The sequence below is a fragment of the Scyliorhinus torazame genome, chromosome 5 (genome assembly GCF_047496885.1).
Source record: "Scyliorhinus torazame isolate Kashiwa2021f chromosome 5, sScyTor2.1, whole genome shotgun sequence".
NCBI lineage: Eukaryota > Metazoa > Chordata > Chondrichthyes > Carcharhiniformes > Scyliorhinidae > Scyliorhinus > Scyliorhinus torazame.
The window spans coordinates 145752631-145779365 of NC_092711.1; the positions used below are offsets into that span (position 1 = coordinate 145752631).

Genomic DNA, 26735 nt, shown 5'->3' on the forward strand with positions numbered 1-26735 from the left:
GCCCCTATTCTTATAGTCCCCAGGGGCTTCGCACCTCTCGGGGCGGATCTTGTACCTGGTTCCAAGTGATTGGACTTGGTCCCAATCACTTGGTTCAATGTCTCCAATACTGGAGCGATTACTTGATCGAGGGGTGGTCGTTTACCTCTCTTTGTGTCAGATCCTGCTGGTGCCGAAAGGTCTGGGTCGGCTTTGTGTTGCTAATTTGTAGCAATTGTTCCTGGGGATGGCTGATTAATATGCAGATGGCTGGGGTGTTGTGATGTTGATGGCTGCAGGTATCGATTCGGTCTGGCTTCCCCAGAGGCGAATACACTGTTTTACCTGCAGCTGTCTGTTTGAGTCCTGTTGGCTGATTTTCCCATCAGCCTCTTCCGTTCGCCATTTTAAATCGGGGTTTGGCCATTCTAATCGGGAGTTAGCCATTTTAAGTGGCTACACTATATACTGTGTCAGGAAACCCTCCTGCACACATTGGACAAAAACAAACCCCTCTAAAGTACTCGAACTATAGCGTTTCCAGTCAATATTTGGAAAGTTAAAATCCCCCATAACAACTACCCTGTTGCTTTCGCTCCTATCCAGAATCATCTTTGCAATCCTTTCCTCCACATCTCTGGAACTTTTCGGAGGCCTATAGAAAACCCCTAACAGGGTGACCTCTCCTTTCCGGTTTCTAACCTCAGCCCATATTACCTCAGTAGACGAGTCCTCATCAAACGTCCTTTCTGCCACGGTAATACTGTCCTTGACTAACAATGACAACCCCCCCCCCCCCTCTTTTACCACCTTCCCTGAGCTTACTGAAATATCTAAACCCCGGCACCTGCAACAACCATTCCTGGCCCTGCTCTATCCATGTCTCCAAAATGGCCACAACATCGAAGTCCCAGGTACCAACCCATGCCGCAAGTTTACCCACCTTATTCCGGATGCTCCTGGCATTGAAGAAGACACACGTTAAACCACCTTCCTACCTGCTGGTACACTCCTGCAACTTTGAAACCTTACTCATGACCTCACTACTCCCAACCTCCTGTATACTGGAGCTACAATTCAGGTTCCCAAGCCCCTGCTGAACTAGTTTAAACCCTCCCAAAGAGCATTAGCAAAGTTACCCCCCAGGATATTGGTACCCCTCTGGTCCAGGTGTAGACCATCCTCTCAGCATTTACCCTGTGAAGCTCCTTCAGAATCCTGGATGTTTCAATGAGATCACCTCTCATTCTTCTAAATTCCAATGAGTCCCAACCTGTTAAACCTTTGCCCCGAAGACAATCCCTCCATAACTGGGATCATCCTCGTGAACCTTTTCTAAAGAGCCTCCAATGAAATAATATATTTCCTTAAATAAGGGGATCAAAACTGCTCTCAGTTCTCCAGATGTGGTCTCTACCAGCACCTTGTACAGCTGCAGCAAGACTTCCCGACTCTTATACTCCAACCCCCTTGGAATCAGGGCCAACATTCCATTAGCCTTCCTGATTACCTGCTGCACCTGTCTGCTAGCTTTCTGTGTTTCGTGCAGAAGTTCCCCCAAGTCCCTTTGTGTTGCAGCTTTCTGCAGTTTTTCTCCATTTAAATAATACTGTTCTTTTGTTCTCCCTTCTAAAATGAACTTCACATTTTCCCACATTATGCTCCATGTGGCAACTTTTTGTCCACTTGCTTAACCTCTCAATATCTCTTTGCAAACCGTTTGTATCCCCCTCGCAACTTGCCTTTCCACCTATTTTTGTGTTGTCTGCAAATTTGGGCGCAGTACGTTCGCTTCCTTCCTCCAAGTCATTAATACAAATTGTACACAGTTGTGGTCCCAACACTGCCCCATGGAACCCCACTGGTTACAGGCCACCAATCTGAAAAAGAACCCCTTATCCCCACTCGCTGTTTCCTGCTCATTAGCCAATTCTCTATCCATGTCAATATACTACCTCCAACTCCATGGGTTCTTATCTCATGCCTTAACATTTTGTAAGGTACCTTGTCAAAGGTCTTCTGGAAGTTTAAATACAACACATCTACTGGTCCCCCTCTATCCACTCTGGTTGAAACTTCCTCGAAACACTCTGATAAATTAGTCAGACACGGTTTCCCTTTCACAAAGCCATGCTGACTCTGCTTGTTTAGATTATGATTTTCTCAATGTGCTCCTATTACTTCCTAATAATTGATTCCAACATTTTTTTCAACAATAAATGTTAGTCTAATTGTCCTATAGTGTCTCATTTTTTGCCTCCCTCCCATTTTGAATCGGGGGTTGTCACATTGGCAGTTTTCCAATCCTCTGGTACTTCTCCAGAATCCAAGGATTTTTGGAAAATTACAATCAATGCATCCACTATCTCTGTAGCCATTTCTTTTAGGATCCTAGGATGTAGCCATCCAGGGGACTTATCTTATCCCCATTAGTTTGTCCAATACAACTTCTCCAGTGATGGTATTTAATTGCTCCTTCCGTATTCTTTAGTATGAATGGGATATTCAAAATATCTGTTTAACTCCTCTGCCATTTCCTTGTTCCCCATAACTGACACAGCGGCATGGAGGCACAGTGGTTAGCACTGTTGCTTCACAGCTCCAGGGACCTGGGTTCAATTCCCGGCTTGGGTCACTGTCTGTGCGGAGTCTGCACATTCTCCCCAAAACTGTGTGGGTTTCCTCCGGGTGCTCTGGTTTCCTCCCACAAGACGTGCTTGTTTGGTGAATTGGACATTCTGAATTCTCCCTCAGTGTACCCGAACAGGTGCCGGAGTGTGGCGACTCAGGGATTTTCACAGTAACTTCATTGCAGTGTTAATGTAAGCCTACTTGTGACAATAATAAAGATGATTATAATAAAGAATATTATTATGCTCTCCCAAGATTTATTTTCTAAGGAGCCTCTGTGGAGTTGAGGTTTCAATCAGATCAGCCGGGAACCTATTGAATGGTGGAGCAGGCTCGAGGGGCCGAGTGGCCGACTCCTGCTCCTAATTCGTATGTTATTACATCCTTTATAATAAATTGTAGCATTTTCCCTCCTACTGATATCAGGCTAATGGGTCTGTAGTTCCCCGTTTTCTCTCTCTCCTTAAATAGTGGGGTTACATTTACCACCTTCCAATCTGCAGCAACCATTCCAGAATCTATAGAATTTTGAAAAATGACCACCAATGTATCCACTACAGCCGCCTCTGTCAACACTCTGGGATGTAGAGCAGCAGCTTTTGGAGATTTATTAACTTTCACTCCCATTATTTACTCCAGTACTACTTTTTCACTCACACTAATCTCTTGCAGTTCCTCGTGCTCAGTAGTCCCCTTGGTTCTCTCGTGTTTTTGGGACAATTTCTGTATCTTCCTCCGTGAAGACAGACACAAATTGTTTAGTTTCTCTGTCATTTCCTTATTCCCCATTATAAACTCTCCTGTCTCTGTCTGGAATGGACCCACATTGGTCTTTGCTAATCTTTTCCTTTTCACATTCCTATAGGAGCTTTTCCAGTTCTCTCCGGTTTGCTCTCATATTCTATTTTCTCTTTATCAGTTCCTTGGTCCTCCTTTGCTGAATTCTAAAACAAGTTCCCAATCCTCAGGCTCACGACTATATTGTGTCCTCCATTGATCTAATAGAATCTTTAACTTTTCTTGTTAGCCACGATAGCTTCACTTTTGCTTCTGAAAGGAATCTATATTTTATGTAAATAAAATGCGAGTGGTTGCCTGTCTATTGTCTATCGTCATACAAAGAACAAAGGACAGGACAGCACAGGAACAGGCCCTTCGGCCCACCAAGCCTGCTTGGATCAGGATGTCTGACTAAACTAAAACCTTCTGTGCTTCCAGGGTCTGTATCCGTCTATTCCCATCCGATTCATGTATTTGTCAAGATGCCTCTTAAACGTCACTATCGTACCTGCTTCCACCACCTCCTCCGGCAGCGAGTTCCAGGCACTCACCACCCTCTGTGTAAAAAACGTCCCTTGCACATCACGGCTAATCTTTGCCCCTTGCACTTTAAACCCATGTCACCTGGTAATTGACTTTTACAACCTGGCAATAAGTTTCTGACTATCCACTCTGTCCATGCCACTCAGAATTTTGTAATCTTTTATCAACCTCAACCTCCGACGCTCTAGTGAAAACAATCCAAATTTATCCAACCTCTCCTGACAGCTGATACACTGCAGGCCAGGCAACATTCTGGTAAACCTCCTATGTACTCTCTCCAAAGCCTCCACATCCTTTTGGTAATGTGGTGACCAGAATTGTAGGCAATATTCCACGTGTGGCCTAACTAAGGTTCTATCCAGCTGCAGCATGACTTGCCAATTTTCATACTCAATGCCCCGACCAATGAAGACAAGCATGCCGTCTGCGTTCTTAGCTCCTTATCCACCTGCGTTGCCACTTTCAGTGATATGTTTATTGTCATTTCCCAATCTACCACAGACAACTTGCCCCTCAGACCCTGACAGTTTCCTTCTGCGAGAAACACCCAGATAAATTAGGCAAAAGAACCCTGTAACCACCATAGCCCATCTTCATGGCAACATGGCTGCTTTGGGAACTAAATATCTTCCAACGTGCAAACACCTTTTCATTCTGTGCTCCTTGTCAAACTTGGAACCAAGTAATCGCAACGAGGCTCAAAAATGGTCAGCCCACCGGAGGCAGAGGTGTTAGACCGGCCAGTCCAGCAGAAAGAAACCCTCCAATCATCACCATTCACCAGATGTCAGAATGAACAAAATGCTGTCCTGGATGTCAGTGAGAGCAGAAACAATAACAACGGAGCCAACATCTGTAATTTATTGTGAACTTGTTGGAGTCACAACAGGTGTGATGAATCACAATCCCCTCCTCCCCACATTGAGAGCAGATGAATGGTCTCTCCCCAGAATTAACTCGCTAGTGTCTCCGTAGTTGGGACGGATCACTGAATGTCTCTCCTGCTCAGAGAAGGTGAATGGCCTCTTCGAGGTGTGAACTCGCTAGTGTTCCTGCAGGGTGTATGGATATCTGAATCCCTTCTCTCACTAAGAGCAGGTTAACGCCTTCTCCCCAGTGTGAACTCGCTGGTGTCTCTGCAGGTTGGATAACCGAGTGAATCCCTTCTCACACTGAGAGCAGGTGAACGGCCTCTCCCCAGTGTGAACTCGCTGGTGTGACTGCAGGCTGGATGATTGAGTGAAGCTCTTCCCACACTGAGAGCAGGTGAACGGCCTCTCCCCAGTGTGAACTCGCTGATGTATCTGCAGGTTGTATAACTGAGCGAATTCCTTCTCACACTGAGAGCAGCTGAATGGCCTCTCCCCAGTGTGAACTCGCTGGTGTGTCCGCAGGTCGGATGATTGAGTGAAGCCCTTCCCACACTGAGAGCAGGTGAACGGCCTCTCCCCAGTGTGAACCCACTGGTGAATCCGCAGTTTCGATAACTCAGTGAAGCCTTTCTCACACTGAGAGCAGGTGAACGGCCTCTCCCCAGTGTGAACTCGCTGGTGTCTCTGCAGGCTGGATATCTGAGTGAAGCCCTTCTCACACTGAGAGCAGCTGAATGGCCTCTCCCCAGTGTGAACTCGCTGGTGTGTCCGCAGGGCGCATAACACAGTGAATCCCATCCCACACACAGAGCAGGTGAACGGCCTCTCCCCAGTGTGAACTCGCTGGTGTGTCTGCAGGTCGAATGATTGAGTGAATCCCTTCCCACACTGAGAGCAGGTGAACGGCCTCTCCCCAGTGTGAACTCGCTGGTGTCTCTGCAGGCTGGATATCTGAGTGAAGCCCTTCTCACACTGAGAGCAGCTGAATGGCCTCTCCCCAGTGTGAACTCGCTGGTGTGTCCGCAGGGCGCATAACACAGTGAATCCCTTCTCACACACAGAGCAGGTGAACGGCCTCTCCCCAGTGTGACTGCGCCGATGAGCTTCCAGCTCAGATGGAGCCCTGAATCCCTTCCCACAGTCCCCACATTTCCACGGTTTCTCCATGTTTTAGGTCTCCTCGTGTCTCTTCAGGTTGGGCAATCAGTTGAAGCCTCGTCCACACACAGAACACGTGTACGGTCGCTCCCCGCTGTAAATGGTGTTTTGTATTTTCAGGTTGTGTAACTGGTGAAAGCTCTTTCCACAGTCAGTGCTCTGGAACACTCTCACTCGGGTGTGTGTGTCTCGGTGCTTTCCCAGTCACACTGATGGTTAAAATCTTTTGAAGCCGACAGAAAAGGCAAACATTTCTCCTTCTAGATTCAAAGTCCGGTGATATTCAGTTCCAAGGAATTGAGAGACTCAGTCAGATCGAGACGTGAAGTTTGAGATTTCTGTCTGTAATTCCTCCTCTTCTAATATCCTGTAAAAACAATTTACAAAAGACATCACGGTCAGTACAGGATAGAAATTCAGAACAGACAATTCTAGTTCCTAGAGAACATTCTTTCCTCTCTCATTCCCCAAAAGCTGTAAATCTCCGTCCCATACACTCTCCCTCCATTCTCACTCTGCTGTATCTAATATTCATCCTCCCAATTCTCCTGAAGGTGCTGATTCAGGCTGATTGATAGATCCATGCTCACTGCTTCCTGTCCTAGGCATAGAGATCATAACAAATAAGAGCTGCAGTTGGCCATTTGGCCCATCGAGCCTGCTCATCTATTCTGTGCGGTCATTGGCCGATCTCTGTCAGCGACATTATCCATGTTATTGACCAGAGGCTGAGTGTGCTGACTCAATATCTGTGAGCTCATGAGGCTGAGCTGCATAACACCATGAAGAGGCTCGATGATCCGGAGGAGAGAATTCTGAATGTTGAGCAAGATACTCCTCGGCGGAGGCAAGAATTCAATCCTTGGAAAACTGGCTGAGTGGTGTGGTGGAGTCATGGAGAACTTGCAGAACTCCGGGTCAGAAAAAGAACATCCGAGTCGTTGGCCTGCCAGAAGGTGTGGAGGGTGAGGTTCTGGTTAGGTTCTTCGAGGACCTGCTGCCACGTTTTCTCAAGCTGGATGTGAAGACTGGGTGTTTTAAATTAGAAAGGGCATCGGATCCTGTATTTGAGACTGAGGGAGTTTTCATCCCAGGCCTGTGCTCATTCACTTCCACAACTTTATAGATTACCAGAGGGTCCTGGAGACGGGTAAGGTTAGTTGTGACCTTGTAGAAGTCTATAAAATAATGAGGAGCATAGATAAGTTATATAGTCAACATCTTTTCTCCAAGGTAGAGGAGTCTAGAGGGCATAGGAGAAGAGAGATACAAATGAGACCAGAGGAGAAGTTTCTTCACACAGAGGGTGGTGAGCATCTGGAATGGCTTCCAGAGTCAGTGGTAGAGGCGGGTACAATTTTGTCCTTTAAAAAGCAGTTAGAGAGTTACATGGGCAGGGTGGGTTTAGAGGGATATGGGCCAAATGCTGGCAAGTGGGACTAGCTTAGTGATAGAAACTGGGCGGCATGGACAAGCTGTAAACATCTATGACTCTACCTGGAACAAAAATAAACCTCGCCTGAAGTCTGTTAAGCTCCAGTCATCAGGAGCTAAGGGAGGGTATGGTCTCCTGAAAATCAGGCTTCATCAATTGGCCTCTCGTCTTAGGTTCATAAGGGATTGGGGTAGGATGGACTCAACATTCATCTGGCTCAATACAGAAGCAGACCAGTCAGGTCTCCCTCGATCCAAAACTGGCATAGGCGGATTATGGAAAGCATCTCCATGCAATTTTTAATGTCTGTAATTCATTCCGAGTCTGATGCATTGGGTAAAGTATGGGACTCCTATCTCAAATACATAGGCTCCAATTTGACTGACTTGCTCCTCCTGGGCATTCCATGAGTGAATTAAATTTAACTTAAGCTGGGAGTAGGGCATAGCGGTTAATGCTGCTACCTCAGTGCCAGGGACCCAGGTTCAATTCCAGCCTTGGGTGGCTGTCTGTGTGGAGTTTGCACATTCTCCTTGTGTCTTTGTGAGTTTCCTCCGGTTGCACCACTTTCCTCCCATTGTCTAAAGTTGTGCAGCGAAAGTGAATTGGTCACACTAATTTGCCCCTTAGTGTCCAAGATGTGTAGGTTCGGTGGGTTGACCATGATCAATGCACTGGGTTACGAGGATAGGATGGGGAGTGGGCTTCAGTGAAATGCTCTTTCTGAGGCTCAGTGCAGATGTGAAGGGGCGAATGGCCTTCTGCACTACAGGAGTTCTATGTCATCTATGTTCTGTTGTTCATTTTAATTTGATTATGCTGTTAGTCCGTTTGTGATATTTTTGGATTTACAAACTGAATTGTTATATAATCTTACCCTCTTTCCCCACTCACTACTTTAACCTGTTAACTGGTTCTTCAATTGATCTGGCATTTCATCTCGAGGCTCTGGTCCCTCAAATATCCTGTTCCAAATTAATTCTGCAATGTGTTGCTTGGATTTATGTTGGCAATATCTCTTGTTCCATTCTGTGCCCATTTGCCACCATTTTTTCCTGTTACTCTGTTGCATTCATTCTTTAAAAATTATGTAAAACATAACAATTTATTAAAAATCTGTCCAACTCATCCGTGAATATATTCAATGACCCCACACCCCACTGGTCCATGTGGAAGAGAAATCCAGAGATGAATAACCCTCCAAGGGAAGAGATGACTGGATTGTACTTTATTGCAGAACCATAAATAATATATCTAATGTGTACCATATAACAGCACGAGACATGTCTCTGTCTGGTATTAATTTACTATCTCCTTGAATGTTAGCCAGCTCCTTGATAAACCAGCCCTTTAATTGTGAACATTAGGAAAGAGACCATCCTTTTACACAGACAAAAAATGTGTCATGCTGAGGGAGCAAACGCTGTCAATGTCTTTAAGAGAGAGAGAGAGAGACCTGGGCCAAGCTTTGCAGAGTCTACACCCTCCCTGGATTCACTTCCTTTCCCTTCAGTTGCTGCAAGTGACCAATTGAAGGTGAGAATGAGAAAAGAAATGGAAAGGGGGAGAAAAGTAAGTGTTTTACTCACAGATGTTGGAGACAGGAGGAGGTTTTCAGTCTGTGTAAAGCCCCAGGTTTCCTCAGTGTCCAGCTTCCGCGTTCAGACAACGGGGGAGCTGATTGGATGGGGAAGAGAGTCCTTGCGGTTTATCAACTCTTCCTATTGGTCAACAACTTTCCTCCGCCTCACTCATTGTTTCCCCCTCCTCGAGACAAGGTTTCCAGGCAACCAGCTGACTGCTCCGGCCAGAACAAGAAGCGTCTCGGTGATTTCGCCCCCCCCCCCGGCCCGGACCGGAACGGAACGGTACGGAACTGAACTTGAGCATGTCCGAGGGTGAGGAGAGAATGCGCATGTGCGAGGGAAGGTTCACCCCTGACCTGTCTGCTGAGGCATTGACCAATGGGAAGAGGTGGAGGACCGGAAGAACTCTGGTCCTCCAGCCAATCACCGCGGGTTTTGTGGAAATGGCAATTGATCTTCACACAGACTGAAACAAAGTACAGCACGTGAACAGGCCCTTCGGCCCTCCAAGCCCGTTCCGACCATGCTGCCCGACTAAACTACAATCTTCTACACTTCCTGGGTCCGTATCCCTCCATTTCCATCCTATTCATGTATTTGTAAAGATGCCCCTTAAATGTCACTATCGTCCCTGCTTCCACCACCTCCTCCGGTAGCGAGTTCCAGGCACCCACTACCTTCTGTGTAAAAAAGTTGCCTCGTACATCTACTCTAATCCTTGCCCCTCGCACCTTGAACCTATGCCCCCTAGTAATTGACCCCTCTACCCTGGGGAAAATCCTCTGACTATCCACTCTCTCTATGCTCCTCATAATTTTGTAGACCTCCATCAGGTCGCCCCTCAACCTCCGTCGTACCAGTGAGAACAAACCGAGTTTATTCAACCGCTCCTCATAGATAATGCCCTCCATACCAGGTAAATCTCTTCTGCACCCTATCTAAAGCCTCCACATCCTTCTGGTAGTGTGGCGACCAGAATTGAACACATTACTCCAAATGTGGCCAAACTAAGGTTCTATACAGCTGCAACATGACTTGCCAATTCTTATACTCAATGCCCCGGCCAATGAAGGCAAGCATGCCGTATGCCTTCTTGACTACCTTCTCCACCCGTGTTGCCCCTTTCAGTGACCTGTGGACCTGTACACCGAGATCCTTTCATCAAATTTACAGTGAAGGAGGCCATTCGGCCCATCGGGTCTGCACCGGCTCTTGGAAAGAGCACCCCACCCAAGGTCAACACCTCCACCCTATTCCCATAACCCAGTAACCCCACCCAACACTAAGGGCAATTTTGGACACTAAGGGCAATTCATCATGGCCAATCCACCTAACCTGCACATCTTTGGACTGTGGGAGGAAACCGGAGCACCCGGATGAAACCCACGCACACACGGGGAGGATGTGCAGACTCCGCACAGACAGTGACCCAAGCCGGAATTGAACCTGGGACCCTGGAGCTGTGAAGCAATTGTGCTATCCACAATGCTACCGTGTTGCCCTGGGACCTCTCTGACTTTCAATACTCTTGAGGGTTCTACCATTCACTGTATATTCCCTACCTGCATTAGACCTTCCAAAATGCATTACCTCACATTTGTCCGAATTAAACTCCATCTGCCATCTCTCCGCCCAAGTCTCCAAACAATCTAAATCCTGCTGTATCCTCTGACAGTCCTCATCGCTATCCGCAATTCCACCAACCTTTGTATCGTTTGCAAACTTACTAATCAGACCAGTTACATTTTCCTCCAAATCATTTATATATACTACAAACAGCAAAGGTCCCAGCACTGATCCCTGTGGAACACCACTAGTCACAGCCCTCCAATTAGAAAAGCGTCCTTCCATTGCTACTTTCTGCCTTCTATGACCTAGCCAGTTCTGTATCCACCTTGCCAGCTCACCCCTGATCCCGTGTGACTTCACCTTTTGTACTAGTCTACCATGAGGGACCTTGTCAAAGGCCTTACTGACGTCCATATAGACAACATCCACTGTCCTACCTGCATCAATCATCTTTGTGGCCTCCTTGAAAAACTCTATCAAGTTAGTGAGACACGACCTCCCTTTCGCAAAACCATGCTGCCTCTCACTAATACGTCCATTTGCTTCCAAATGGGAATAGATCCTGTCTCGAAGAATTCTCTCCAGTAATTTCCCTACCACTGACGCAAGGCTCACCGGCCTGTAGTTCCCTGGATTATCCTTGCTACCCTTCTTAAACAGAGGAACAACATTGGCTATTCTCCAGTCCTCCGGGACATCACCTGAAGACAGTGAAGATCCAAAGATTTCTGTCAAGGGCTCAGCAATTTCCTCTCCAGCCTCCTTCAGTATTCTGGGGTAGATCCCATCAGGCCCTGGGGACTTATCTACCTTAACATTTTTTAAGACGCCCAACACCTCGTCTTTTTGGATCTCAATGTGACCCAGGCTATCTACACACCCTTCTCCAGACTCAACATCTACCAATTCCTTCTCTTTGGTGAATACTGATGCAAAGTATTCATTTAGTACCTCGCCCATTTCCTCTGGCTCCACACATAGATTCCCTTGCCTATCCTTCAGTGGGCCAACCCTTTCCCTGGCTACTCTCTTGCTTTTTTTGTACTTGTAAAAAGCCTTGGGATTTTCCTTAACACTATTTCCCAATGACTTTTCATGACCCCTTCTAGCCCTCCTGACTCCTTGCTTAAGTTCCTTCCTACTTTCCTTATATTCCACACAGGCTTCGTCTATTCCTAGCCTTTTAGCCCTGACAAATGCCTCCTTTTTCTTTTTGACGAGGCCTACTATATCTCGTTATCCAAGGTTCCCGAAAATTGGAGTATTTATCCTTCTTCCTCACAGGAAAATGCCGGTCCTGAATTCCTTTCAACTGACACTTGAAAGCCTCCAAAAGAACCCAATCTAGGTTCTTCATTTCCCGCCTAATATTGTTATAATTAGCCTTCTCCCAATTTAGCACATTCACCCTAGGACCACTCTTATCCTTGTCCACCAGCACTTTAAAACTTACTGAATTATGGTCGCTGTTCCCGAAATGCTCCCCTACTGAAACTCATTCGGGCGCATTCCGCAATACCAGGTCCAGTACAGCCCCTTCCCTAGTTGGACTGTCTACATATTGTTTTAAGCAGCCCTCCTGGATACTCCTTACAAACTCTGCCCTGTCTAAGCCCCTGGCACTAAGTGAGTCCCAGTCAATATTGGGGAAGTTGAAGTCTCCCATCACAACAACCCTGTTGTTTATACTCTTTTCCAAAATCTGTCTACCTATCTGCTCCTCTATCTCCCGCTGGCTGTTGGGAGGCCTGTAGTAAACCCCCAACATTGTGACTGCACCCTTCTTATTCCTGATCTCTACCCATATAGCCTCACTGCCCGTAGTCCTCCCGTAGTACAGCTGTGATATTCTCCCTAACCAGTAGCGCAACTCCGCCACCCTTTTACATCCCCCTCTATCCCGCCTGAAACATCTAAATCCTGGAACGTTTAGCTGCCAATCCTGCCCTCCCCTCAACCAGGTCTCTGTAATGGCAACAACATCATAGTTCCAATAACTAATCCAAGCTCGAAGTTCATCTGCCTTACCCGTAATACTTCTTGCATTAAAACATATGCAGTTCAGGCCACCAGACCCGCTGTGTTCAGCAACTTCTCCCTGTCTGCTCTGCCTCAGAGCCATACTATCCCTATTCCCTAGTTCTCCCTCAATGCTCTCACCTTCTGACATATTGCTCCCGTGCCCTTCCCCTGCCATACTAGTTTAAACCCTCCCGTGTGACACTAGCAAACCTTGCGGCCAGGATATTTATGCCTCTCCAGTTTAGATGCAACCCGTCCTTATACAGGTCACACCTGCCCCGGAAGAGCTCCCAGTGGTCCAGATAATAGAAACCCTCCCTCCTACACCAGCTGTTTAGCCACATGTTTAGCTGCTCTATCGTCCTATTTCTAACCTCACTGGCACGTGGCACAGGGAGTAATCCCGAGATTACAACACTAGAGGTCCTGTCTTAACTTTCTGCCTAGCTCCCTGAACTCCTGCTGCAGGACCTCATGCCCCTTCCTGCCTATGTCATTAGTATCAATATGTACAACGACATCTGCCTGTTTGCCCTCCCCCTTCAGGATGCCCTCTACCCGTTCGGAGACATCCTGGACCCTGGCATCAGGGAGGCAACATACCATCCTGGAGTCTCTTTCACGTCCACAGAAGCGCCTATCTGTGCCCCTGACTATAGAGTCCCCTATGACTATTGCTCTTCTGCGCTTTGACCCTCGCTCCTGAACATCAGAGCCAGCCGTGGTGCCACTGCTCTGGCTGCTGCTGTTTTCCCCTGATAGGCTATCCCCCCCCCCCCAACAGTATCCAAAGGGGTATACCTGTTCAAGAGGGGGACAACCACAAGGGATTCCTGCAGTGACTGCCTGCCCTTTCTGGTGGTCACCCATTTCTCTGCCTGCACCTTGGGTGTGACCACATTTATATAAATGCTATCTATGACACTTTCCGCCACCTGCATGCTCCTAAATGCATCCAACTGCTGCTCCAACCGAACCATGCAGTCTGTGAGGAGCTCCAGTTGGGTGCACTTTCTGCAGATGAAGCCATCTGGGACACTGGAAGCCTCCCGGACCTGCCACATCTCACAGTCAGAGCACTGCACCCCTCTAATTGACATTGCATCAATTAATTAGTAAATTAAATTTAAAAGTGTTTTAAAAAGTTACTGTTAACTATATGTTTCCTAGCACTAGATTTCTACTATAAATGTGAAAGCTAAATACGGTACTCTCCGATCTCTGGCTTAGATACCCCTCTAAATTATAATTAAGTAATTATGTTTAATTAGTTTACCAATGGTTAATTTTTTAAATTTAGTGTAGATTCCCAACCAGCCAATCAGGTCACAGCTTTTCTAGATGTCACTTCAGTCCCCCCCCCCCCCCCCCACGTGTCCCCATCCCCCCACACACAATTTGAAAAGGTAATAAAAGTAAAAATGAGGAAAAATCACTAACTTACCTTCTGAGGGTCTCAGGTGCTCTCAGGTTCTCTCCCTGCTGATTAAAAGTTACAGGCCAGAAGAAAGAGAGAGAACAAAACAGGAGGGAAAAAGCACCTTCTCCCACTCTGTACCGAATTACCTCACTGCACCAAATTACCAAGTTCCAAATTCCCACTCTGGATGTGTCTCACTCACTCAGACTGTGTCTCCTTGACTTGCGCAGCGCTTACTCAGTGCGCTTTCTGTCTGTCTTTTATACAGACTTCAGGATGACTCACACTACTTAAACTTCAAAGAGAAGAATACAATGTGTACCTTTGTGCCCCTAAACGGGCCTCAGGTGACTACCAGATAACTGCCTCTCAGCAATTAGGGTGGGGCAGCTTCAGCCAATTATACACTAATCTACACACTGCACTTTTAACTGAAAAACAGCAAAATTAGACTAGAAACCTCTCCCTGTCTCCAACATCTGTGAGTAAAACACTTTCTTTTCTCCCCCTTTCCATTTCTTTTCTCATTCTGACCTTCAATTTGTGACTTGCAGCAACTGAAGGGAAGTGAATCCAGGGAGGGTGGAGACTCCGGAAAGCTTGGCCCAGGTCTCTCTCTCTCTCTCTTAAAGACATTGACATCCTTTGCTCCCTCAGCTTGACACATTTATTTGTCGAGACTCTCTCTCAAGCTCAAATACGACAACTATAAACCATCCATGAGCCCTGCCCCTGACCAGCCTGTAATATAACAGGGGCCGGTTTAGCTCAGTTGTTTGGACAGCTGGTTCGTGATGCAGAGCGAGGCTTCAATTCCCGGCTGAGGTTATTCATGAAGGCACCACCTTCTCAACCTTGTCTCTTGCCTGAGGTGTGTTGATCCTCAGGTTAAATCACCACCAGTCAGCTCTACCCCTTAAAAGGGGAAAGCAGCCTATGGTCATCTTGGACCTTGGCGACTTTATCTTTAATCGAACAATTGAATCCACTCGATATAATCCTCACCCATTACGAAGCCTCGAACCGTATGCACCAGATAATTTGACTTGAGCAAAAGCTTTCTCTGCATCGAAGGAGATCACCAGCCCATCCACTGTGTATTTCTGAAAAGCCTGAATCACATTCAGCAACCGTCCAACATTGTTACTGGAAAACCCAGGCTCCCCCCGCCCCCGCACAATTGTTGGAAGGATGCCTTCTCGCCAAAACTTTAGATAGTAATTTGAAGTCAAGATTCAAAAGAGATATTGGCCAATAAGAGGCACACTTTCTGGGTCATTCAGAATCAAAGAGATAGTAGCCTCCCGAAGAGTCGATGGCAGCATCCCTGAGTCAAAAGAGTGACAATACATACCCATCAATGGGTCCAACAACAAGTCCTCAAGCCCCCTATAAAAATCACACCCATCCGCTCCTGGTGCTTTACCCAGCTGCAGCTCCTTCATGGCCTTTGAGACCTCTTCCCTGGAAAGGGGAGCATTAAGAGGCTCACACTGGCTTTCTGAGGCCTCCGTAAGCTTCAGGGAAGAGAATAAATGCTCCATATCCAGCAACACTTCACCAGACTACAGAGACTTTATAATCCTGCATAGAATTCCCCAAATCCATGTTTATCTCCTCTGTCCTCACAACCCTTTTCTCTCCCCCAAGCTGCACAGAGGGAATTGTTCCAATGTCGGCCTTTTTCTTTGTCAAACAGGTCAAGTATTTGTTCGGTTTATTCCCAAACTCGTACAACGTCTGCCTCGCAAACCTTTCTCGACCTGCTGCATCAATAGGGAGTCCAAAGCCACTCTTGCCACATTAACCTCCTTCAGCAATAGCTTATTCGAGATCTCCTCATAATTCTGCTCGGCCTTCGTGAAACAAACCCCCAGACGTTGCTGGTTCTTCAGCATCCGAGCATAAACTTTACATGTCTCCCATAAAATGGAGGGGGAATACCAGGGGTTGAGTTAATCCAAAGGAAGAACTCCAACTCGTTCTTAAAACGCTTAGTAAATTAAGTATCTCTTATCAGAGAGGCAGCAAACCTCCACATTCTCGACCTGGGGGTGAACTTTCGAGTAGAATTCCAGAGAAACAGGGGGATGGTCCACAATCGATGGTCACGACGGTGCAAGAGGACACCAGGTGTAGGATCGTCCTTGACATAAAAATGTTGTTGATTCTAGTATGACATTGATTAGGGCTGGAAAGAAGGTAAAATCTCCGCCCCTCAGGTGCAAAGTTCTCCAAACATCCACATAACCCACCTCCTCACAAGTAAAGGCCAATGCCCTGGCTTGCGGGGTGGGGGTGGAGGGGGGTGGGGGTGGAAGGGGGTTGGGGGGTCCTGGTAACCAGGAGCTTATCTACCAGTGGATTTAAGGGACAGTTGAAGTCACCAACCACAAAAGAGTTAGTTGAAGTTAACTCTGCAAAATCCACAAAGGCCTTAGTAATGAACTCCGGGGAGTAATTTGGGGATCCATAAACATTCATTATTGAAGCAACATCTCCATGCACCGAATCTCTAATGATCACCTATCTATCTCCTTTGTCCTTGGTGCAGGTTTCAACCTTCAAAGGGGTATTTTGATTAATAAGGATTGTCACATCCCTGCTACTTGATGAAAAGGAGATGAAAAAACCTGCCCCACCCAATCCCACCTCAATTTAAAGTGTTCCTTATCATCCAGATGAGTTTCCTGTAATAAAGCTATGTCGACTTTCTCCTTAAGAAAGGAGAGGATAACCATAGATTTGAGCCAGGGAAATGGGATTGGAAATTGTCGGAGATGGGATTGGAAAGGAATTAGGACACTAAAAGATTTATTTCTTGGGGGTCGTTTTGCGGGATTAAAGAAGCTGGGAGCGAAGTATGGGCTGGAGCAGGGGGAAATACTTAGATATATGCAGGTTCGAGACTTTGCCAGAAAGGAGATACAGAGCTTCCCAGTAGAACCAGCTTCCACATTGCTGGAGGAGGTGCTGACGACAGGGGGACTGGGGAAGGGGATAGTATTGCTGGTTTACGGGGCTATTTTGGAGGAGGAGAAGCGCCTTGTGTATTGATGTTTGCCCTATGTATTGTTCTCATGTATGGAATGATCTATCTGAACTGTACACAGAACAATACTTTTCACTGTATCTCGATACACGTGACAATAAACAAATCCAATCCTCACCATTGAGGTGATAGTATTTCTAATCAGTAAGGCTACTCCACCCCCTCTGCCATATTCTCTGTCCCTCCTGTAAACTTTATAACCGGTGTATTTGGTACCCAGTCCAGACCATCCTGCTACTTGTTTTTGGAACTGTATTGAGTTCCCCTGAGGCCTTCCCCTCTCCCTCCATTTGTTAGTTTAAAGTCTTTGTGACCTCCCTATCTATCCTTTCCGTGAGGACACTGGTCCCAGATATGTTCAGGTGGAGACCATCCCAACGGTACAGATCCCTCCTGTCCCAATATTGATGCCAGTGCCCCATGAAATGCTTGATGCACTAAGCGTCAAGAACCACAAAGACATGTGAGACTTTAACTAAGGCTTTAATACACTACATAGGAAGCTTACCTGACACAGACGACCCCAGACAAAATGGGTCCTGGTCACAGAAGTTGGTCTTATACTGAACTCCCGGGGGAGTGGCTAAGGCGGAGCTCTCCATGGCCAGGTCAGGTTACATACAGGTGACCGAACCTCTACAGAGCTACAGTACAATACACAGTACCATACACAGGATTACAGGGCCACGTTACACACAACTATTATATAACTATGTACAATGCAAGGGAAGTACAGTGGTGTATCACCACAGTGACCTCCCTATCTATCCTTTCCGTGAGGATACTGGTCCCAGATCTGTTCAGGTGGAGACCGTCCCAACGGTACAGATCCCTCCTGTCCCAATATTGATGCCAGTGCCCCATGAAATGGAACCCCTCTTTCCCACACCACTCCTTTAGCCACGTGTTTACTTCCCTAATTTTCTCATCCCTGTGCCAAATTTGCACGTGGCTCGTGTAATAATCCAGAGATTATATCCTTTGAGGGCCTGTTCTTTAATTTTGTTCCTAGTTCCTGATTTTCCCCAAACAGATCCTCTTTCCGAGTCTTGCTGATGTTGTTTGTCCCAAAGTGGACCACAGCAACTGGATCCTCCCCCTCCCTCTCCAATATCCTTTCAAGCCGGTTGGAGATGCCCCTCACCCTGGCACCGGGCAGGCAACACACCATGTGGGACTCTCGGTCCTGCTTCCAAAGGATGCTAGCAGTTCACCTAATTATAGAATCCCCGACAACTACCACTTCCTCCCCCCGCTTGAATGGCCTCCTGCACCAGGGTGCAGTGGTCAGATAGCTCATCCTTCCTACAGTCACTGCTCCGATACCCTGCCCCTCCGAGTCCGCTCCCTGGAAACTCGGCTCCATCCCTCCGAGTCCCCTCCCTGGAGACTAGGTATTGGAGATGAGGTATTGGGGAATGAGGGGAAGGAATTTTCCACAGAAACTAGAATTCTCTGTTCTGAATTTCTATCCTGTACTGAGTGTTGACTTTTGTAAACTCCTTTTACAGATATTACAAGAGGAGGAATTACAGAGAGAAATCTCAATTGTCACGTCTCGGTCTTACAGAGTCACTCAATACCTTGGGATCTGAGTATCATCGGCCTTTGAATCTAGAAGGAGAAATGTATGCCCGATCTGTCGGCATCAAAAGATTTTAAACATCAGTGTGACTGGAAAAGCACCGAGACACACACACCCGAGTGAGAGTGTTCCAGGGCACTGACTGTGGAAAGAGTCCAAGTCTCTGTCCTCGAGGAGCTCCTGCCGGTGGCCACTGTCTATGCCGATTTCGGGGGTTTCCCCGTTTCTTTGCTCCCCCCCCCCCCGATTTTCGGCGGCCTTTGGGGCTGTCCCGGGCGTCCAGCCGGGCCGGCTTGAGAACCGGCGACGAACCCCACGCGAGTGTCTGGCGGCCGGAGCTGAGGTGTCGGGCCCGGGACGCACGCATTTGGAGCAACGGGGGCGGAGCCAAACTGAGGATGAGGCGGCAGGCCCGAAGCCAGGGCGCAATGTAGTGGAGATGTTCCACACCGGGTGGCTCCCGCCTAGAGTGTGTTTTTTTTAAGAAGTCGGAAGTCCGGTCCCGGGGGACGTTTTGAGGAATATTCAAAAAAACTTTTTTTTGAAGAAATTTTTTGTTTTTAGATTGAAGAAAGAAAAAGAAAAATAATAAGTCGTTAAAAAATGCAAAAAGGGCTCTCTGTCCGGGCCTGGGCGGGAATGACGCATCCTCGGGGTTGGCGGTGACTCACCCAGCGGCCTGCCCTCTCTCTCTGGGTGTGGGGATGTCGGAGCCCCCCCCCGGGTGTGGGGATGTCGGAGCCTCCCCTGGGTGTGGCGATGTCGGAGCCCCCCCCCCGGGTGTGGGGATGTCGGAGCCCCCCCCCCCCGGGTGTGGGGATGTCGGAGCCCCCCCATCCGGGTGTGGGGATGTCGGAGCCCCCCCCCCGGGTGTGGGGATGTCGGAGCCCCCCCCGTCCGCTGTACCACTAGCGGCAGCGCCTAGAGCTCTGCGCCCTCAACAACCTCCTGCAGCAGCCGCTCTTCACCCAGCAGCAGCTGGACGGGCTGAGCGGCCAGCTGGCTCCCGACTCTCTGGTGAATCCACATCGCAGTTTGTTAGGAACCGGGAACTATGTTGTCAACGTTCTCATGGCCGCCTTGCTAACTCAAGGTCTCACTGCGATTTGGTGGGATAAACGCAAGTCGCTCAGCAGCTTGGTGCTGAGCCGGGTCCATGGCTTCATCCTCAACATTCTCTCCAACATGACGCTGGGCTTTGTCTCGCTCCCCATCCAGCGCAAGCACTGGGTGGCAGTCAGGCAAATCAACGGGGCCTACTACAACCTGGACTCCAAGCTAAAGGCCCCGGTTCCAATCGGGAATGAGGAGGAACTGAGGAAGTTCCTGCAGGACCAGATTGCCCAGGATCCCTGTGAGCTGCTGCTGGTGGTGCCGAGGGAGGTGGAGGAGGACGGAAGCTGGCTGCTCGCTCCCTGAACGTGAGACACGGGAGATCGGACAGCGGGAGCGGTGAGGGGGGAAGGTCTCGCCGCGGATGGCGGGCTGACTCAGACCTCCAGCTGTGACGGATGAAGCCAGCGCGCTGGGGAGGTGGAAAAAATAATTGGAAACTCTAAATGTATTTAAAAAAGAACTTGAAATGTTTAAAGAGACAATATCAGCAGGACTGTTATTGAATCATTGCCTCTATCATTTCCTATATTTCTCCATCGTCACATAGTTTAAGTTCCTTGACCAGACTGAAACAAACAGGAATGGGGTTTTAATACATAATATTATGCAATGTTGCTTGATGGTACAGTTGGACCTCAGCTCAATTCCTCGAGGTCACTCTCTCATTGGGAATATCCCATCATTAAATAAAAGAATTACAATGTTAGGGGTGAAAATATTCACACAATGACCTGAGTATAAGTAAAAAAAGCAGTTTATTATGTCAGAATTCTGGGAGGGAAGGTCTCAGACTCCACAGACTGTGACAGCACCTTCTCTCACTTGAGCTAAAGCTCACATGGGTTAATATACAGATTCAAGGGGCGGAATTAGTTGTTTTCTCATTTACATACAATCAATCAACTATATTCACGTCACACTTTTTACATGCAGTCAATCAATTTTCCTGGCATACCCAATTATCACATATATGGTTAAAGTGGGTGTTGTCTTACCCGCCCCCTAACTTCATACAGAAGTCATTCAAAACTAACTAATGTGCCCTGTCTACAGCCTTAGACCTTGAGCTTATCAAGGATACATTGCAAGTCTTGTTCTGTGAAGCTGTTATCAGTGGCTGTTGGGACACTCTCTATACATACCCACGCTTGGGTCTCATGAGACAGTTTACAGAAAATGTGGCTTGTTCAGCCATTTTATATCACAAAATAGCTAACAGCCATTTTGTGTCTTTTCTGATGTTAACAGCATTGTGTATACACTATCTATTTCTACAAATTGCCTCTTCTAAACAGGCATCTAAGCCAATGAGTACCTTTTGTTTCATCAGAACTATTTAAAAGTAATATGGGAGCACAGATGTAGTTACAGGGCCACCTATAATTTATATCATAGTCCAGTTTCACAAAATGCCCTCCAACACTTCCCCCTTTTGGTCATGGAAGATGTTTACAGAACTCCAACCATATTCGGGTGTCGGACCAGCCAGGGTTGGAAACGGGTGCGGAGGCAGATGTTGTAGCCTTCGCCTCGTTGATCGCCCGAAGACAGATCCTGATGGGTTGAAGAGCAGCCTCTCCACCCTGTGCCCTGGCGTGGCGGGGGGACCTGTTGGAATTCTTGACTCTTGAGAAGATTAAGTTTGAACTGAGGGGAAGGATGGAGGGGTTCTACAATTCATGAGCATTATTCATTATGCACTTTCAAGAACTGGATAACATCGAACATTAGTTGGGGCGGGTGGGTGGGTGGGAGGGTTGGGGGAGGGGGGGCTGTGTGTGTTAATGGCGACTATGGGTGATTCCTGATTCCTTTTTATTTGTTTATGTGAACATGCAAGCTAATGTTTGGGGTTTGGTGGGAGGATGGGATCGTTGTTATTGATATGGGGATTGACATATTTGTTATTGATTATTGTTGGGTGTAAATTTGGGAGAAAATGTAAGAAAAGAGAATTAAAAAATATATTTTTAAAAACTCACTCTCAATATTTTTTATCACCCAAATGTACTGGGGAGTTAAAATTGGATTGCTGCCAAACTTGTCTTATCTTTGTTTTGGAACAGACTGACCTAAACATGGGTTACTTACTTTCAAACCTATCTCTTAAATCCAAGAGGTTGGAATTTTATTTAAATCAGAGTTTCACATTAGATGAAGTTTAGTTTCCTATCCAAACTAATTGTAAACATTTTTTTAGAACTAAACACAATAAAAAACCTCTTATTCGCATCTCAAATGGAACAGTAAATTCAAATGTTAAATTTTAAACTATAACTGTTGCTAACTCGCCAGAACAAGGGAGGGGAGAATATATGACTGTAATGTTTAGGGCAGCCTACCCCTTGGTAATCGCAGGAGGAGCTGTACTTGTCCTTATCTACTTGCTCTGAAAGGCCTTGGTTTAAAGTTTGCAAAAATGCTTTTTCACAGACGGAGTTTTCCTTTGAGACACAAGCCTGTATTTCGTTTCCAGCTGTCCAGCTGAATGGTTTCATTTTATCGCTCAGTTTCCTGTGTCTTCAGGCAGGTAAAGTGACACCATTGCCTTTCCTCAGCAAATTTGTGTTCCTTCAGGATTAGTCTTACCCTGTGGGTTTACTAAATGTCTCTCCTTTTCCTTCAATTCTCAATATCTATTGGTTCTGGCCACAGGGAGATGAGGCTCAGTATCCTCGGTCCAAGGGCGATTGGTGATTGTGTTTTATCCACTGGGGCGGCCCCACCCTATCTGCCCAACTGTGTTGCTGCAAACTGCAGCCACCGGCTGGACTGGATTGTCTCATTCTTTTGTCTAATTATTCACTAAATATAGGCTGCTCAGAATTATCACTCCTTTTGTTCTCTATCCTTCTTCTGACCCATCCACCAGCTTTCCTGTCCCCCAGCCGTAAGGTGTGGGTCCCAACCATCTTTCTGCATTGACTGAGATTGATGTTCCGCTGTGAACCCTGTGATGGAGCTCACGGCTCCTCAATCAGAACCCGGAACATTCTTTCTTTTTGAATTTGGCAATATTTATTTATTTATTTTCTGATGCGATGGAGAAAGAAATCTAACAAATAGACAAAGGGAAAGAAAATGCAGTGAACTATGCGGCTTCAACTAGACACTCGAGTGAGCATTGGCCCACTTGCATGGCTTCAACAACCTGTGCAGCTTCAACCAGACGCTCGAGTGAACGTTGGCCCATCTCCGCGGCTTCGAATCCGTCAGTCACGTTACATAGAACATAGAACAATACAGCGCAGTACAGGCCCTTCGGCCTACGATGTTGCACCGAAACAAAAGCCATCTAACCTACACTATGCCATTATCATCCATATGTTTATCCAATAAACTTTTAAATGCCCTCAATGTTGGCGAGTTCACTACTGTAGCAGGTAGGGCATTCCACGGCCTCACTACTCTTTGCGTAAAGAAAACTCTGACCTACCTCTGACCTCTGTCCTATATCTATTACCCCTCAGTTTAAAGTTATGTCCCCTCGTGCCAGCCATATCCATCCGCAGGAGAAGGCTCTCACTGTCCACCCTTTCCAACCCCCTGATCATTTTGTATGCCTCTATTAAGTCTCCTCTTAACCTTCTCTCCAACGAAAACAACCTCAAGTCCATCAGCCTTTCCTCATAAGATTTTCCCTCCATACCAGGCAACATCCTGGTAAATCTCCTCTGCACCTGCTCCAAAGCCTCCACGTCCTTCCTATAATGCGGTGACCAGAACTGTACGCAATACTCCAAATGCGGCCGTACCAGAGCTCTGTACAGCTGCAACATGACCTCCCGACTCCGGAACTCAATCCCTCTACCAATAAAGGCCAACACTCCATAGGCCTTCTTCACAACCCTATCAACCTGGGTGGCAACTTTCAGGGATCTATGTACATGGACACCTAGATCCTTCTGCTCATCCACACTTTCAAGAACTTTACCATTAGCCAAATATTCTGCATTCCTGTTATTCCTTCCAAAGTGAATCACCTCACACTTCTCTACATTAAACTCCATTTGCCACCTCTCAGCCCAGCTCTGCAGCTTATCTATATCCCTCTGTAACCTGCTACTTCCTTCCACACTATCGACAACACCACCGACTTTAGTATCGCCTGCAAATTTACTCACCCACCCTTCTGCGCCTTCCTCTAGGTCATTGATAAAAATGACAAACAGCAACGGCCCCAGAACAGATCCTTGTGGTACTCCACTTGTGACTACTCCATTCTGAACATTTCCCATCAACCACCACCCTCTGTCTTCTTTCAGCTAGCCAATTTCTGATCCACATCTCTAAATCACCCTCAGTCCCCAGCCTCCGTATTTTCTGCAATAGCCTACCGTGGGGAACCTTATAAAACGCTTTGCTGAAATCCATATACACCACATCAACTGCTCTACCCTCGTCTACCTGTTCAGTCACCTTCTCAAAGAACTCAATAAGGTTTGTGAGGCATGACCTACCCTTCACAAAGCCATGCTGACTATCCCTGATCATATTATTCCTATCTAGATGAATATAAACCTTGTCTCTTATAATCCCCTCCAAGACTTTACCCACTACAGACGTGAGGCTCACCGGTCTATAGTTGCCGGGGTTGTCTCTGCTCCCCTTTTTGAACAAAGGGACCACATTTGCTGTCCTCCAGTCCTCTGGCACTACTCCTGTAGCCAATGATGACATAAAAATCAAAGCCAAAGGTCCAGCAATCTCTTCCCTGGCCTCCCAGAGAATCCTAGGATAAATCCCATCAGGCCCCGGGGACTTATCTATTTTCAGCCTGTCCAGAATTGCCAACACCTCTTCCCTACGTACCTCAATGCCATCTATTCTATTAGCCTGGGGCTCAGCATTCTCCTCCACAACATTATCTTTTTCCTGAGTGAATACTGACGAAAAATATTCATTTAGTATCTCGCCTATCTCTTCAGACTCCACACACAATTTCCCATCCCTGTCCTTGACTGGTCCTACTCTTTCCCTAGTCATTCGCTTATTCCTGACATACCTATAGAAAGCTTTTGGGTTTTCCTTGATCCTTCCCGCCAAATACTTCTCATGTCCCCTCCTTGCTCGTCTTAGCTCTCTCTTTAGATCCTTCCTCGCTACCTTGTAACTATCCATCGCCCCAACTGAAACTTCACACCTCATCTTCACATAGGCCTCCTTCTTCCTCTTAACAAGAGATTCCACTTCCTTGGTAAACCACGGTTCCCTCGCTCGACGCCTTCCTCCCTGTCTGACCGGTACATACTTATCAAGAACACGCAGTAGCTGATCCTTGAACAAGCCCCACTTATCCAGTGTGCCCAACACTTGCAGCCTACTTCTCCACCTTATCCCCCCCAAGTCACGTCTAATCGCATCATAATTGCCCTTCCCCCAGCTATAACTCTTGCCCTGCGGTGTATACTTATCCCTTTCCATCATTAACGTAAACGTCACCGAATTGTGGTCACTGTCCCCAAAGTGCTCTCCTACCTCCAAATCCAACACCTGGCCTGGTTCATTACCCAAAACCAAATCCAACGTGGCCTCGCCTCTTGTTGGCCTGTCAACATATTGTTTCAGGAAACCCTCCTGCACACACTGTACAAAAAACGACCCATCTATTGTACTCGAACTATATCTTTTCCAGTCAATATTTGGAAAGTTAAAGTCTCCCATAATAACTACCCTGTTACTTTCGCTCATATCCAGAATCATCTTCGCCATCCTTTCCTCTACATCCCTAGAACTATTAGGAGGCCTATAAAAAACTCCCAACAGGGTGACCTCTCCTTTCCTGTTTCTAACTTCAGCCAATACTACCTCGGAAGAAGAGTCCCCATCTAGCATCCTCTCCGCCACCGTAATACTGCTCTTGACTAGCAGCGCCACACCTCCCCCTCTTTTGCCTCCTTCTCTGAGCTTACTAAAACACCTAAACCCTGGAACCTGCAACATCCATCCCTGTCCCTGCTCTATCCATGTCTCCGAAATGGCCACAACATCGAAGTCCCAGGTACCAACCCATGCTGCCAGTTCCCCTACCTTGTTTTGTATACTCCTGGCATTGAAGTAGACACACTTCAAACCACCTACCTGAACACTGGCCCCCTCCTGCGACGTCAAATCTGTGCTCCTGACCTCTATACGCTCATTCTCCCTTACCCTAAAACTACAATCCAGGTTCCCATGCCCCTGCTGCATTAGTTTAAACCCCCCCAAAGAGCACTAATAAATCTCCCCCCCAGGATATTTGTGCCCCTCAGGTTCAGATGTAGACCATCCTGTCTGTAGAGGTCCCACCTTCCCCAGAAAGAGCCCCAGTTATCCAGAAATCTGAATCCCTCCCGCCTGCACCATCCCTGTAGCCACGTGTTTAAATGCTCTCTCTCCCTATTCCTCATCTCACTATCACGTGGCACGTGCAACAACCCAGAGATAACAACTCTGTTTGTTCTAGTTCTGAGCTTCCATCCTAGCTCCCTGAAAGCCTGCCTGACATCCTTGTCCCCTTTCCTACCTATGTCGTTAGTGCCAATGTGGACCACGACTTGGGGCTGCTCCCCCTCCCCCTAAGGACCCGGAAAACACGATCCGAGACATCACGTACCCTTGTACCTGGGAGGCAACATACCAAACGTGAGTCTCTCACGCTCCCACAAAATCTCCTACCTGTGCCCCTGACTATAGAGTCCCCAATTACTAATGCTCTGCTCCTCTCCCCCCTTCCCTTCTGAGCAACAGCGACAGACTCCGTGCCAGAGGCGCGTACCCCATGGCTTACCCCTGGTAAGTCCCCCCCCCCCCCCCACAAGTATCCAAAGCGGTATACTTGTTTCTCAGGGGAACGACCGCAGGGGATCCCTGCACTGACTGCTTTTTCCCAGTCCCTCTTACAGTTACCCACCTATCTCCAATCTTTGGTGTAACTAATTCCCTGAAGCTGCTATCTATGACCCCTTCTGCCTCCCAAGTGATCCGAAGTTCTTCCAACTCCAGCTC

The 26735-nt window shown here is 47.3% G+C and overlaps 1 protein-coding gene across 1 annotated transcript in view; it reads right to left on the bottom strand.

The window, feature by feature from the left end:
* Nucleotides 1-4772: 4772 nt before the first annotated feature.
* LOC140421924 (uncharacterized) overlaps nucleotides 4773-26735 on the bottom strand; it is a 92689-nt gene continuing 70726 nt past the window's right edge. The window contains exons 2-3 of the mRNA XM_072506897.1: nucleotides 7785-7793; nucleotides 4773-5748 (exon numbers count right to left, since the gene is read on the bottom strand). Coding sequence (XP_072362998.1) covers nucleotides 5022-5748; nucleotides 7785-7793 — 736 coding nt within the window. The 3' untranslated portion in view covers nucleotides 4773-5021. The remainder of the gene's footprint in view (nucleotides 5749-7784; nucleotides 7794-26735) is intronic.